The sequence below is a fragment of the Cnephaeus nilssonii genome, assembly GCF_951640355.1.
Source record: "Cnephaeus nilssonii genome assembly, chromosome: 21".
Lineage (NCBI taxonomy): Eukaryota > Metazoa > Chordata > Mammalia > Chiroptera > Vespertilionidae > Cnephaeus > Cnephaeus nilssonii.
This window is the reverse complement of record NC_137092.1, coordinates 26,346,013-26,360,207: the sequence shown is the minus strand read 5'-3', so window position 1 is coordinate 26,360,207 and position 14,195 is coordinate 26,346,013. Positions and strand designations below refer to the sequence as shown.

Below are 14,195 nucleotides of genomic sequence, written 5' to 3'. Positions count from 1 at the left end.
GCGGTGCCAAAATTAGCACATCCAATTGCCTGCTGCTGATGCAAACATATTAAAGGTACTTTGCAGGAAATCTTTGCACCATGGGATTCATATCCAAATGTTGTTTGAGTACTCATTCATTACTGAAAGTCCTGGGGAAACTTTTTTCCAATAGCAATGAGCTTAAAATATTTGGAAAAAAATATTCACCTGTCACCTTACATCTGAAGTAAGGATTGATGTAAGGTTTTAAGGTTTCTTCTCTCAGAGAAAACAAACACTACATTAAGCTAGTGTTTTCTAAACCAAAAGAGGCACACAGGAATCTAATGAGCCAGCTGGGACAAGATGACTATCCAGTGGTAGCTATTCTGCGTTAGGAAGAAAATGCGGTATTTTCTGCACATTTCACTGGCACTTTGACTTTCCCTGTATCATCCATCACACAAAAACCATCAGGAAAGGAAGTCAGTTCAGTTCACCTGGTGGCTAGTTCCTGACTATATCTATTGGTAGTTCTGAACTAAAACTAGGTTGGCAAATTTGAGCCTAATACGATAACTTCTTTTTTTAATGACTGTATTGTTCTATTTAACACAGGAAAATTAAGTTTAAGCAGCAAAATCCTTGAAATTCTCAGTTCCTAAGTAACACTTAAATGCAAATAATATGAGACTACTTGGGGTGAAAGTTTTCCTCTATTACCATTGATGCCAAATAGGTATTCTGGTGGCTAAAATATATTTTTAGGTATGTTTTGAATATAAGAAGCTTCCGATTAATTTTTTTTAAGTATGGGTTTTTGAGTGATTTAGAAATAATATTGATAACCACAGTTGCAGTTCATTGTCATAATGCATAAAATATTCTAGGCCCCTCAAACAGTAGCAAAACTATAAAATACCTGTTTGAATTAACAAAACAATTGGTTATACCTCATATACCTCAGGCATGATTTTTTTGGTGTGACTTGAAGAGTTTTGATTTTTGGCTTGTATGCCATAAAAGCTTTACCATTACTCAACATGTTTTAGAATTTCTTAACATAATCATATTTTTGAGGAGAAGCCCCTGGGTTTGGGAACATGATATAGTGCTAGAATCCTTGCTTAATACCTATAATCTCTCTGGGCCTCAGAATTCTTGAAGTTGAAGTAGGCAAAAGAAGTACGATTTAGGATATTTTTGCAACTCCAGAGTTACCTTTAGAAAAGTATGAGTCATAGCCCAGCCAGGGTTGCTCAGTGGTTGAGCGTTAACCTATGAACCAGGAGGTCACAGTTTGATTCCTGGTCAGGGCACATGCCCAGGTTGTGGGCTCAATCCCCAGTAAGGGGCGTGCAGGGGCAGCTGATCATTGATTATCTCTCATCATTGATGTTTCTCTCCCTTCCTCTCTGAAATCAATAAAAGTGTATTTTAAAAAAAAGAAACGTATGAGTCACAGAAAACTATAGTGTCAGGCATTTATTTGTATCCTACTGTTCCAGAAAAGGATTTGAAGAGTCTTTTTACTGAGACACAAAAGGTAAATTAACTGGGTGTAAAAGAGAACAAAAAGCAAGGAAACACCAACATATGAATCTTCAATAATAAGGCCAAGCCACAAATTTGGTCCCATAAACAGACTTGTTAAATAAGTTAAATCATCCATGAGAAAGGATATCCTTCCGTTTGCTACAACATGGATGGACCTTGAGCACATTATGTTAAGACAGGTCAGAGAAAGACAAACATTGTATGATAGCATTTACATGTGGAATCTAAAAAAGTTGAATCTGTAGAAACCAATAAAAGGGTGATTAGCAGGAGGCTGGGGAGGAGTGGAGTAAGAGTGATGTTATGTTTGAACATACAAATTTGGCAACAAGTAGTAAATAAGCCATAAAGATCTAATGTACAGTATAATGAATATAGATAATATAAATTATGCAATTGATAAATATAACTACACAGCAATCATTACAATGTATAAATATCAACATAATACTGTACCTTAAACTTACACATTTACATGTCAAATTTACTCTGAAAATCCAAGAACGTTAAATCATCTGTAGGTTAAAAAGAAATTACGTGAAGCACCAATATCCTTCATAATAAATCCTTTCTGAAGACTCTCTAAAGTGATGCATTGATCAACAAGTAGAGTTTATAGAGAGGGATATATCCATGCATGTCACAGATTCTTGAACTTAATAGCACATGGCCAACAAAACATTTAAACTTCACTATTAGCTTCATCACTTATTGGAGGTTAAATAAGAATGAGAAGCAAAAACTCAATTATCAAACTGGGTATGTACAAGGTTGGTATCTTGTGAAAACAGGAGAATCTAAAAAGGACATACATTTGAACAGGTGGCTAAGGGAATGATAAAATTTTAGCCTTTTGGAGAAAACACAGGATACCAAACTTGAATGAAAATGAAATGAAGTGAAATATCCAGCAATTAAAGAACGGGGTTGCTATATTAATTGGAAGGCATCTATCAAAGGCTACTTGCAAGTCATGAAAAGATCCATCTTCTACATTAAGCTAGTGTTTCTAAACCAAAAGTGGCATCAAGTCTTGAAAGGCACAGGCTTGAAAAAAACAAAACAAATCTGATAAAGGGTTTGAATCCAGAACTCTCAAAATCAATAAAACAAATGTTTAAATGGGCAAAAGATTTGACACTTCAAAGAAGATAAATGGGTTCCAATAAGAACATGAAATTACGCTCACTATTATAAGTCATTAGAAAAATATAAAAAGCAAAATGTCACATTAAAACTGAATAATACCAAATTCTGGTTAGGATGCAGAGTAACTGGAACTTGTATTATTGGACAAATCAGAAAATGTAAGGTCACTTTGGAAAACAGTTTGGCGGTTTCTTAGAGAAATACCCTATGACAGTAATCCCATTGCTAGGTATTTATCCAAGTGTAAGGAAACCATGTTCACATAGAAACCTGTGTGAATAGAGCAGTTTGATTTACAATTGCCAACTAAAACTGAAACATTCTTCCAACTAGTGAATGAATAAATTCCACTCATACAATAGGATACTACTTGGGAATAAAAAGAATTGAAGTACTAATAACACATGGATGATTGCAGAAGGATGCTTCATGAAAAGGCAGCCTCAAACAGCTCTATAGCATTCTGGAAAAGTAAGTTGGAAAAGTCTAGTGCAAAGTGGTGCCAGGAACTTTGATAGAATAATTCTCATGGATGCTTCTCATGAAGTTATCACCAGCTCCTCACTACAGCATAGCCAAAGGCATAAAGTAGGCAGCCCTTACCCTGGTGTGACTTTCCCCATCAGTCCACTTTGGTTTATGGAATGCATATGATGGCTTCTGCTCAAAATATAATAGCCACACATATTAAAGAATAGAGATTTTAAAACCTGAAGTTGCTCTTCTAAAGATCTGATAATTCTTCATCAAAACAAATGTCTAAAAGCAACCTTGAAGATTCAATGCAATACTTACCAAAATACTAATGGCATTCTCAGAACTAGAACAAATAATCCTAAAATGGCTATGGGATCACAAAAGACCTGAAATAGCCAAAACAATTTTTTTTTTTTACTATATATTTTTATTGAGGAAGGGGGAGAGATAGTGAAATAGCATCAATCGGGGCTGATTTGCACAAACCCCACTGGGGATGAGCCCGCAACCCAGGCCTGTGTCCTGACCTGGAATCGAACTGTGACCTGGTTCATAGGTCGATGCTCAATAACTAAGCAACACTGGCCGGGCAGCCAAAACAATGTTAAACAAGAACAAAGTTGGAGGTACCGCAATCCCTGATTTCAGACTACAACAAGACCACAGTAATCAAAACAGAATGGTACTGGGACAAAAAGACACTTAGATCAGTGGAGCAGAACAGCCCAGAAATAAACTTGCTTATATGGTCAATTAATCTATGACAAAGGAGGTTAAGAATATACAATGAAGAAACAACAGCCTCTTCAAAAAGTGCTGGGGAAACTGGACAGACAGATGCAAAATAAAAAAAGGAACTGGACCACTTTTTCACACCATATACAAAAACTAAAACTGCATTAAAGACTCAAAGTAAGACCTGAAACCATAAAGCTCCTAGAAGCTAACACAGGTAGTAAACTATCTGACATTAGCCTCTATAATTTCTTTATGTATATGTCCCTCAAGCAAGGGAAACAAAAGCAAAAATAAACAAATGGAATATTACTCAGAAATAAAAAAGAATGAAATCTTGTCATTTGCAACAACATGGATGGACCTAGAGAGTATTATGCCAAGTAAAATAAGTCAGAGAAAGGAAATACTGTAAGGTTTCACTTGTATATGGAATCTAAAAACAACAACAAATGAACAAACCAAACAAAAACAGACTCAGAAATAGATCATACTGATGGTTGCCAGGGGGGAGAAAATTGGGGAATGACTGAAAAGATGAAGGGGAATACAGTCAATAATACTGTGATAAGTGTGCACAGTGACAATTACTAGACTTAGTGTAATAAAATTAAAAATTAGAAAAGAAGGCAACAAGGGAGAGGGGAAAAAACCTGACATTGCAAAGAAACAAAGACTAAAAAAGTTTTAAAGAATGTTTCTAAAAATAAAAAGATAAAAACAACCACAAAACCTAACATTAGAAGAAAACACCTTCACAAATCAATAAAATTTAATGTTGAACTAATTGACAAGTTAATGCACAAAGTAAAAGACACAGACTAAGATAAAATGCACATAAATAAGAGCGAAATAGAAAGTAGCAGTTAATGGAGTGAAAAGAAATGCTTAACATAACGAGGGAATAAGGACACATATGTAATACCTTAATCAAGAAATTTAAAAAATAAATAAATAAAAGACAGGACGGAAAGAGAGGGAACAAAGATGAGCTGAAACCCAACAGTAATAACCAAAAGCAGCTGACAGATTAGGACCTGAAAAAAATTCATTTGTTCCACGGGAAGGGATGTTTTGGCTCCTGGGGAAGAAAAAGAAAGGGGAGAGCAGAGGGTTTCTCCCCCCTGGTGCAAAGCAGACAGCATGGTGAGCCCCAGCACTCTGAGTGCAAACAAAGCTCAGTGGGTCCTGCACAGACTACTAGTGAGCATCCTAAGGAGGTTCTCTTTATAATCACACCTTGCACACATTCAGAAATACAATTTGGAAGTAAAATGAAAAGTTAAATCTTAGTGAAAATAATTTATTACTTTAAAAAATAAGCATTTATAATAGAATACCAAATTAGATTTCATCTAATGCACTAACAAAAGCATAATATACTCCAAAAAAACAAGGACTTCCAACTTGCAGTATAATAAGTCAATTAAACATTTGGTTTACCTAGAGGCAAACGTCAGTCACTGCCACCTAATCCCATTAATTCATGCTGCTTCACATGTAAGGGGAAACTGCATTGGGGTCTCCCTGCTCCTCATTAGAAATGCACCGGAAAGTGACAAGCCTAGGGCAGAAGAAAGGCTGCTATTGCAAGTTGGAGCAGAAGTGACAATTCTATTTTCAGTACCTTGGGGAAGTGGAAGGGATGTGCATTACATTCACCAGGTCTACATGGAAGACGCTAATCATAAAACAGTCCAGGGTTAAGATTTCATTTGTGGAGTATGGTGAGCATGGTCATGTCCTAATTCTTTCTTGGAGTTTGGAAGTGTCCCTGATCATGTAACCATATATTCAGGGTTGAGAGAGAAGCTAATGCTGTGCCTTCCTCAGGGGCCACAATGGCTCCTGCCCTAAGGTGACTAAAAAGCAGCTCTCCTTTCCTTAAACATTCTGGCTCAGTATCAGGAGTGGAGGTAGGAAAGTATTGTCAACGTCAGAAGAGTTGAGTTCACAGTTTATCCCATAACGGATGCATTAGGCTTTTTAGAGAACCTCAATGAGACTGTCAGTAATAAGCAATCACCTTTTTATACAAATGAGATTTCTTACAAGTCTCTGGAGTTTGGCTCAAAAGGTTGAAAGCTACTCTGTTGTTCTTGAGGACAAATGCAATCCTTTGGAGTTACCAGATTAGGTCCTATCATTGAGCATTGTCTTCACTCCACCCCCTGTTCTTGGCCTCCATATACACAGATGCATAGCACTGCTGCATGGCATACTCCATCTCAACCAGCTGTCGGCATCCGATAGTTAACTTTTCCCTGGGGAATAAAGAAATGTTAAATCACTGCAAGAGAGCTGGTCAGGTAAATGAAAACACTTCATACAACAGGATATCACTGAGATTTGAAATACATTATTTGATATTTGAGAGAGAAAAATGCCGAGAGTTACGGTTTCTTAGCACAGACAAAACATGGGAGGATAAGCACTTAGTAGAATAGTTATCAATCAACATGGAGATCTTGATCCTGGAATTCTGGGAATTGGCAGACCTGCTGTCAACAAGCGAAGCTGGATGCTTAAAAAAAGTCCTTTGTATGGTTTCTGAAGGACCTCTCCCAGAGGTTGGGCTGATGTTAATATGTTCTAATCTGAGTGGTAAGCAAGGCTGGGGGGCAGGGAGGTAGAGTACATATTTTTGTGTTCTTCAGTTTGAGAGTTAAAGAACAGGTAGACTAGAAGATTCTAAGAGAATGCTCCTCCTGCTAGGAACAGACACTAGAGAGGGGATAGGACGCTGACAGGGCTTCAACACTTAAAATTGCTGAAATAAGTTATCTAGCAGTTAAATGAATATTAATTATTTGACACCGGAGGTGGAAAGTTGACCCAAAGCAACTTCAATCAAAACAGTGTGGTACTGGCATAAAGACAGACATACAGACCAATGGAACTGAAGTGAAAGTCAAGAAGTTAACCCTGATATACATGGTCAACTGATTTTCGACAAGGGTGCCAAGGCCATGCAATGTGAAAAGAATAGTTTCTTCAACAAACAGTGCTAGGACAACTTGATATCCACATGTCAGAGGAATGAAGTTGGACCTGTACCTTATACAAAAATTAATGCAAAATGGATTAATGACCTGTTAAAGCTAAAAGTATAAAATTCTTAGAAAAATATTTGGGGTAAATATTCATAGCCTTAGCCTTGGCAATGGATTCTTAGATAATGACACCAAAAACCAAAGCAAGAAAAGAAAAAACACACAAAATGGATGTTATCAAAATTAAAGCTTTTTCAACTGTAATTGAAAAATAAAAAAAAATTAAGTAAAAAGTAAAAATGCAAGAATTTATATGAACTGCCCAGCAAAAATTGTTTTGTCCTTTTGCGACAGTATAAACAGTTCACATTTTAAGGCAAAAATGCAAATAACCCAGGAGCACTTTTGATAAACTCAATTCTGATGAGGTGACTGCAATTTTTTTCCCCTTCTACCACCTGGTGCTCTGCCCCGAGCACCTGTTCGGGTTGACATTTACACAACTTTGCATGGTTTAGTTCAAAGATTCTTGTTCTCTTTTATGTCTTTGATATTTTGTCTGGTTTCTTATCTGGCAATGTTATTTTGCGGTAAAGTATAACATAAAATATGATTAAACAGAAATCTCTCAAAAAAATAAAAACTTGCAAACGAATATATCTCATAAGGGTCTAATATCCAGAACATATATGTTACGCTGCCAGGTGGTTGACAGTCAACAAGCCAAACCGAAAGTAACAATCAGGACTTGATTTATTTACTGCGACTGCAAGGGGCCAAATGAAAGGTGTCAGCTCCCTAATGCTCCATTTTCCCCACAGAATGATGCCATGTAAGGGTCAGACAATATGCAGTGCAGAGAGAGGGCAGTATCTCACTACTGAGGAGCCCCGAACTAAGGTCCTGCCTCTCATCCAGGCAAATGGCTAAGGGTGTCTTAGTCCTTTCAGCCTGCCATAACAAAATATCATGGACTGGGCGCTAAACCACAAATTTATTTCTCACAGTTGCAGAGGCTGGGAAGTCCAAGATCAAGGTGCCAGCATAGCTACATTCTGGTGAGAGCCCTCTTTTATAAGAGCAGTATTCCCACTTATGAGGGCTCCACCGTCATGACCTAATCACCCCCCAAAGAGCCCACCTTGTATGATCATCATCTTGGGCAATAGGATTTTAACATATAAATTTTGGGGGGGACATAAATATTCAGAGCACAGAAAAGGAGAAGAGCTAGGAGCAGAAAAGCATTGAGTCAGAGTGGAGAAAAATACTATGGCCAAGGCCTCTTAAAAGAGGTCTCAGAAGAGATGCCTCAGCCAAAGCCCCCCATACAAGGCCTCCAAACGAAGTTGCCAGGACTTGGAATGCAAGTACGCATGTGAGCATGCCCAGGGGCAGGGGGCCTGAGCATTGCCTGCAGCCCCCTCAAGAAGGCTGTAGTTCATTGGCTGTGTACAGAATCTGGTATGGAGAAGGCAGCTTTCCCCAATGGAGCCGCCAGATAAAAGGCACATAACTGTCATGGTCAGATCTAAAAGATCACACCTAAGATTTTGGCCTGGAGCCAGATTCCTCATAAAGAATTCTTACAACTCAACAACAGAAAGAAAAACAACCCAATTAACAATGGGCAAAGGGCTTGAATAGATATTTCTCCAAAGACAAACAAATGGCCAACAAGCGTATAAAAAGATGTTCAACAGCGTTAGTTCACAATGAGATAAAGCTCCAAATTCTTTAGAATAGCTATAATAAAAAAATGGAAAATAAATGGTGAGGATGCAGAGAAATTAGAACCCTTGTATACTGCTGGTGGGAAGGTAAAATAGTGCAGCTGCTTTGAAAACAGGAAGTTCCTCAAAAGTTAAACAGAGAATTACCATCTGACCTAGGACTTCTACTCATAGGTATACACCCTCCTCAAATTATAAAGAACTGAAAGAATTCAAACAAAGGCAACACTGTTCACACTAGCTCCAAAGTGGAAACAACCCAAATGTCCAACAACAGATGAATGGATAAACAAAATGTGGTATATACATACAATGGAATATTATTCAGCCTTTAAAAGGAATGAAGTGCTGATATACACTGAGTGGCCAGATTATTATGATCTCTGAATGCATAATAATCTGGCCACTCAGTGTATATCCTATATAATAAAAGGCTAATATGCAAACTGTCTCCTCGACCAGGAGTTCGACCAGCAGGCAGGCCGCCAACCGCCCATGTCCCCTCCCCCTGGCCAGGCTGGCTGGATCCCACCCATGCACGAATTCATGCACCGGGCCTCTAACACACACACACACACACACACACACACACACACACACACACACTGAGTGGCCAGATTATTATGTGTTCAGAGATCATAATAATCTGGCCACTCAGTGTATGCTACAATGAGATGCATCTTGGAAATACCATGCTAAGTGAACAAAACCAGACACAAAGGGTCATATGTTGTCTGATTCAACTTACAAAAAACACCCAGAGTGAATAAATCCATAGAGAAAGAAAGCTGCTTAGTGGTTGCCAGGGTTTGGGGCCAGGAGGGGAGAACAGAGAATGACTACTTAATGGATATGGAATGTCCTACTGGAGTGATGGAAATGTCTTGGAACTAGACAGAGGTGAAAGCTGCACAACTGAATGAATGCTCTCAATGACAATGAATTATACACTTTAAAGTGGTTGTTAATTTTGTTACCTGAATATTACCTCAATTAAAAAAAGAAAAAAGTATATACTTTTGTATTATCTTCTTTCACAAATAATATAGTCAAATGTACTACAAAGTATTATTGCATCTATAGACACAAAAATAATGTAATCCTTTTCTAATTAAGACAGAAACATCAGCCCTAACCAGTTTGGCTCAGTGGATAGAGCGTCAGCCTGCGGACTCAAGGGTCCCAGGTTCGATTCCGGTCAAGGGCATGTACCTTGGTTGCGGGCACATCCCCTCCCCATGTGGGGTGTGCAGGAGGCAGCTGATTGATGTTTCTCTCTCATTGATGTTCCTATCTCTCTCTCCCTCTCCCTTCCTCTTTGTAAAAAATCAATAAGATATATTTTAAAAAATTAATAAAAAAAAGACAGAAACATCAAAGGTCTAAATTTGAATTCTAGATTATTTTTTTTCTAAGGCTTTTTCTGTCTGAGGTTTCTTGGACAGACCAGGTCATTAATTTAACACAGGGGTTCTCAAACTTGACCATGCCCTAGATGGACTGTCACACATATGGCTGGGCTCCACCCCCAGAGTTTCTGATCCAAGAGGTCTGGGGTGGAGCCTCAGAGTTGGCATTTCTTGCAAGTTCCAAGGTGATGCCGACACTCAGGTCCTGGACCCACAGTCAAGACAACCACAGCTCGAAAAATAAGTTTGAAGACACTACCAGGGACCTGGTTCCTGGAGTAGGGAAGCAGACATTCCTAAAAGCACTTGACAACAAAAGAAAGCTTCTGATATACAAGCCATCTTAGGTAGTAAATTGTTTGGACATGCCAGGTGTTTTATGAGGCTAATGTCACAAACTGCTTGCGTTTTATCTAGAAAAAAAAAATGACCTTAGGAACTTGTCTCACAAACATGCCAGGACAGTCTGTCAAGAACTTACAGGGCCAACAAAGTGACTTAAACCTGCTCCTAACTTATTTCTCATACATATAAGACACTACACAAGATATATACTTGGTAACCTGTTTTATAATCTCATTAATTTACCATCCTGGATTTTCTTTATATAGACAGATAGATGATAGATAGATAGATAGATAGATAGATAGATAGATAGATAGACAGACAGATAGATTTCAGAGAGGATAGGAGAGGGAGAGAGAGAAACATCAAGGATAAGAGAGAATCATTGATCAGCTGCCTCCTGCACACCTCCTACTGGGGATTGAGTCCGCAATCTGGGCATGTGTCCTGACCAGGAATCGAACCGTGATCTCTTGGTTCATAGGTCAATGCTCAACCACTGAGCCACATCAGCCAGGCCATCCTGGATTTTCTGAGCAAACTCCTCATATGCTCAGGGTAAAAAGCGCACAGACAGATATTACTGGCAAGAGCAAAAGCTACGTCCAAGAGTCTACAGAAGACAGAAACTACAGAAGACAGAAAAGTTAACTGGTTTATAGACAGTGAACACGGATGTTTTCCAGTGTCATGGAATTCAACTTTGGATCAAAGCTACTGGCAATCTGAAACCTCAATTCCTTGTTTATCAGAACCTAAAGTAAAGTTTTATGTTCTTCAGCTACTTAATTACATCCCTATTGCAATCAATATGATGTTGGGCATGTCAATAGTCTCCTTCCTCACAACTAACACTTTATATTAAAAAGCAAAGAACAGGAAATTCAGACATTTTAAGTAATTGCTCTTCTTAATATTCTCAAAGGTGGCCAGCTATATATGCAAGCTAAATCACTCATCTATTTTCATCTCTGAGCCACAGGAAAAATTTACCACCTACTATCTATTCATTTGGCCCCATGTCTAATATGAACCACTGTCTCTTTTGGCAGCTTATTTGAAAACTGAGCTGTGGACTATCCCAGAGGCTAATATGGGGGAGAGATAGGGCAAATAATTTCAAAACAACAGCAGAGTAATAAATCTAAAGGCTATATCTTTCAATCCATTCAAGATATTAGGTATATTTGATTTCAAAATCATCTTTTTGGGTATAAGACGGAGCTTATTAATATCATAGTTCAAATCCTTGGTACTATAAGTGGAAAGAAAACAAATTAGAAATTTGAACATTCAATTTTGATCCCTGTACCCTCCCTACCTCCTCCCACCCCCTCCAAAAAACCTCCCAACTACTCCAACAGTACGGGGAAGTTAAACTAATTTTAGAGATCTGATGGAACCATTCTGCAAGGGACTCTGCCCTCTAAGTTATCTACAGTGGGGTTTCTACACCTTCAAAAATATGGCTAAGGTTCAGAGACGTTATATTCTAACACAAATCTCATGTACACATTTACATGTAAACTGGCTGTAAAGATCTATAAATAAGATAGTCTGAAAAAAAAAAAAGATAGTCTGAAGATCACGGTTAAAAAAAAACACCCATTCTCTCCCCCAGTTACAACATCATGCATGCCCACTGCCTATCAGATTTTCTTGGAAAACTTATTTGAATCTAATGAGTGAACGTTCATAGCTGTGCTGCTTAATGACATTTGTCCTCGCATCTTGACCATCAAATTTATCAATTAAAAGTTTTAACAGAAGCACCTTGATAGTTAACTTAGTCCCTGAGCTTGCACATAAAATTTTGTAACCACATCTGCAATTATAAATAGCAAATAAATAGTGATTTAGTGTTGCAGTGGCATATTACATAGCAATGAAAATAAAAAATGCAGTCAGTTTAGTTCCAACACTTGTTCCAAATGCACATATTTGTTCCAACACCACTTATATAGTAAAGAGCAATTTGAGCCCATACTAGTAATTGTCCTATGCACAATTTCAGTAGTGAGAGGTGCTAGATGAAGAGAGAAAACTGCACCCAGCTGAGACAAGCTGCTTAGGAACAGACAAAACACACGCATGCACACACCTCAAACATGTACAGCTACTTCAGCTTCCTGTGTGTTATGGGCTACATCCATTCACACTTAGTGCTGTGACTTTACATCCAATTCTAGATAACCCCTCCCCCAGCACATCACACTAACCGATGAACTGCAGCCTTCCAAAAACCACTTCTATAAGCAATCTGAGCACTTTTACAAGTGTTAAATCTATTATAGCATTTATATATTTCCTAACCACTAACATGCGTAAATCTGGGACACCATTTTGATTTTTCAATGTGTCCTTACATCTTTGAGAGATGTGCTCCAGCCCCCTTTTTTCTTATGCACCCAGAGGTTTTTACTGCATGGTTTTGCATAGAGCATGGGTGATATTAGGAACGCACCTGTCATGTTGTAATAGAACTAACTGTGCTCCATGCCTCAACATGGTGAATCTCAATGTTGACTTACAAAGAATAAGGTGACAGTGAAAGATTTAAGTTAAATGTGTTTTTTCTCCTCAGGATTTGTTTGTCTGGGCCCAGGGATGGAGAGATTCAAACATATACCCTGTGTATACAAGAATCAGATTTATACTAGTCCTTTTTTGTTACATATGAATGCTAGAAACCAAGTTATTTGTTTAAAGAATATATAGTGTGTGATACTGCTAATTTAATCCCTTTTTTAAAAAACTAGAAACACTTAAAAAAACTTTTTAAAATAGAGTTTTATTGATTTCAGAGAAGAAGAGAGAGGGAGAGCGAGAGAAACATCAATGATGAGAGAGAATCACTAATTTGGCTGCCTCCTGCATGCCCCACACTGGGGATCAAGCCTGCAACCCAGGCATGTGCCCTGACAGGAATCGAACCATGACCTCCTGGTTCATAGGTTGACGTTCAACCACTAAGCAACACTGGCCCAGGCCCCCATATTTTTAATAATAAATAATATGTAGTAAAACCATAAAGGTAAGGTTGAGAATTATAAACACAAAATCACTAAGGAGAGGATGGGAGGGAGGATACAAATAGGACTGGGCAAAGGTCTATTTTGTCAACTGAGCATTCTTTACACCTGTTGTTCTTCAAAACATGGTCTGGGGAATGCCAGCCTCTTTCCAAGGGTCTGAGATGTCAGAGGCCAAAGCTATTTTCCTAACAAGACTGAGACATGATTTGCCTTTTGCAATCTCACTCTTGCAAGAGTACACAGTAGTTTCCCAGTGACACATGACATGATTATGGAAACAGAATAAATGCAACAGCTATGAGAACCCAGCTTTCTTCTATTAAACCAGACATTAAGAGATTTGCAAAAATGTACAATGCCACTCTCGTCAATAACATTTTTGGTTTGGGAAAAATTCTTTTCATAATTCTATGTTACTGATCTTAACATGTAATTCATTAACTACTGTTATTTTTAAATAAATATTTTAAATTTATCAATTCTAATTTCTAATACAGTAAATACAGATAAATATGACCCACATAAAACAAAAACTCTTTGAGGGTCTTTAATAACTTATTTTTTTATTTTTTATTTATTGATTTTAGAGAGAGAGGGAGGGGGAAGGAATAGAAGGATGGGGCAGGAGAGAAGGACGTAGGAAGGAGAGGAGGAGGGAGAGGAAAGGGATAAGGAGACAGAGAGAGACAAACAGACATCAATTTGTTGTTCTACCTATTTATGAATTCATTGGTTGATTCTTGTATGTACCCTGACCTGGGATCAAACCCACAACCTTGGTGCACATTGGGATAACACTCT

The 14,195-nt window shown here is 38.0% G+C and overlaps 1 protein-coding gene across 1 annotated transcript in view; it reads right to left on the bottom strand.

The window, feature by feature from the left end:
* Positions 1-242: 242 nt before the first annotated feature.
* The window catches only part of SWT1 (SWT1 RNA endoribonuclease homolog), a gene marked incomplete at its 5' end in the record, with an annotated part of 63,608 nt that continues 49,655 nt past the window's right edge, over positions 243-14,195 (bottom strand). Inside the window, one exon of the mRNA XM_079762056.1 lies at positions 243-6,166. Within this exon, the coding sequence (XP_079618182.1) occupies positions 6,023-6,166 (144 nt within the window). The 3' untranslated portion in view covers positions 243-6,022. The remainder of the gene's footprint in view (positions 6,167-14,195) is intronic.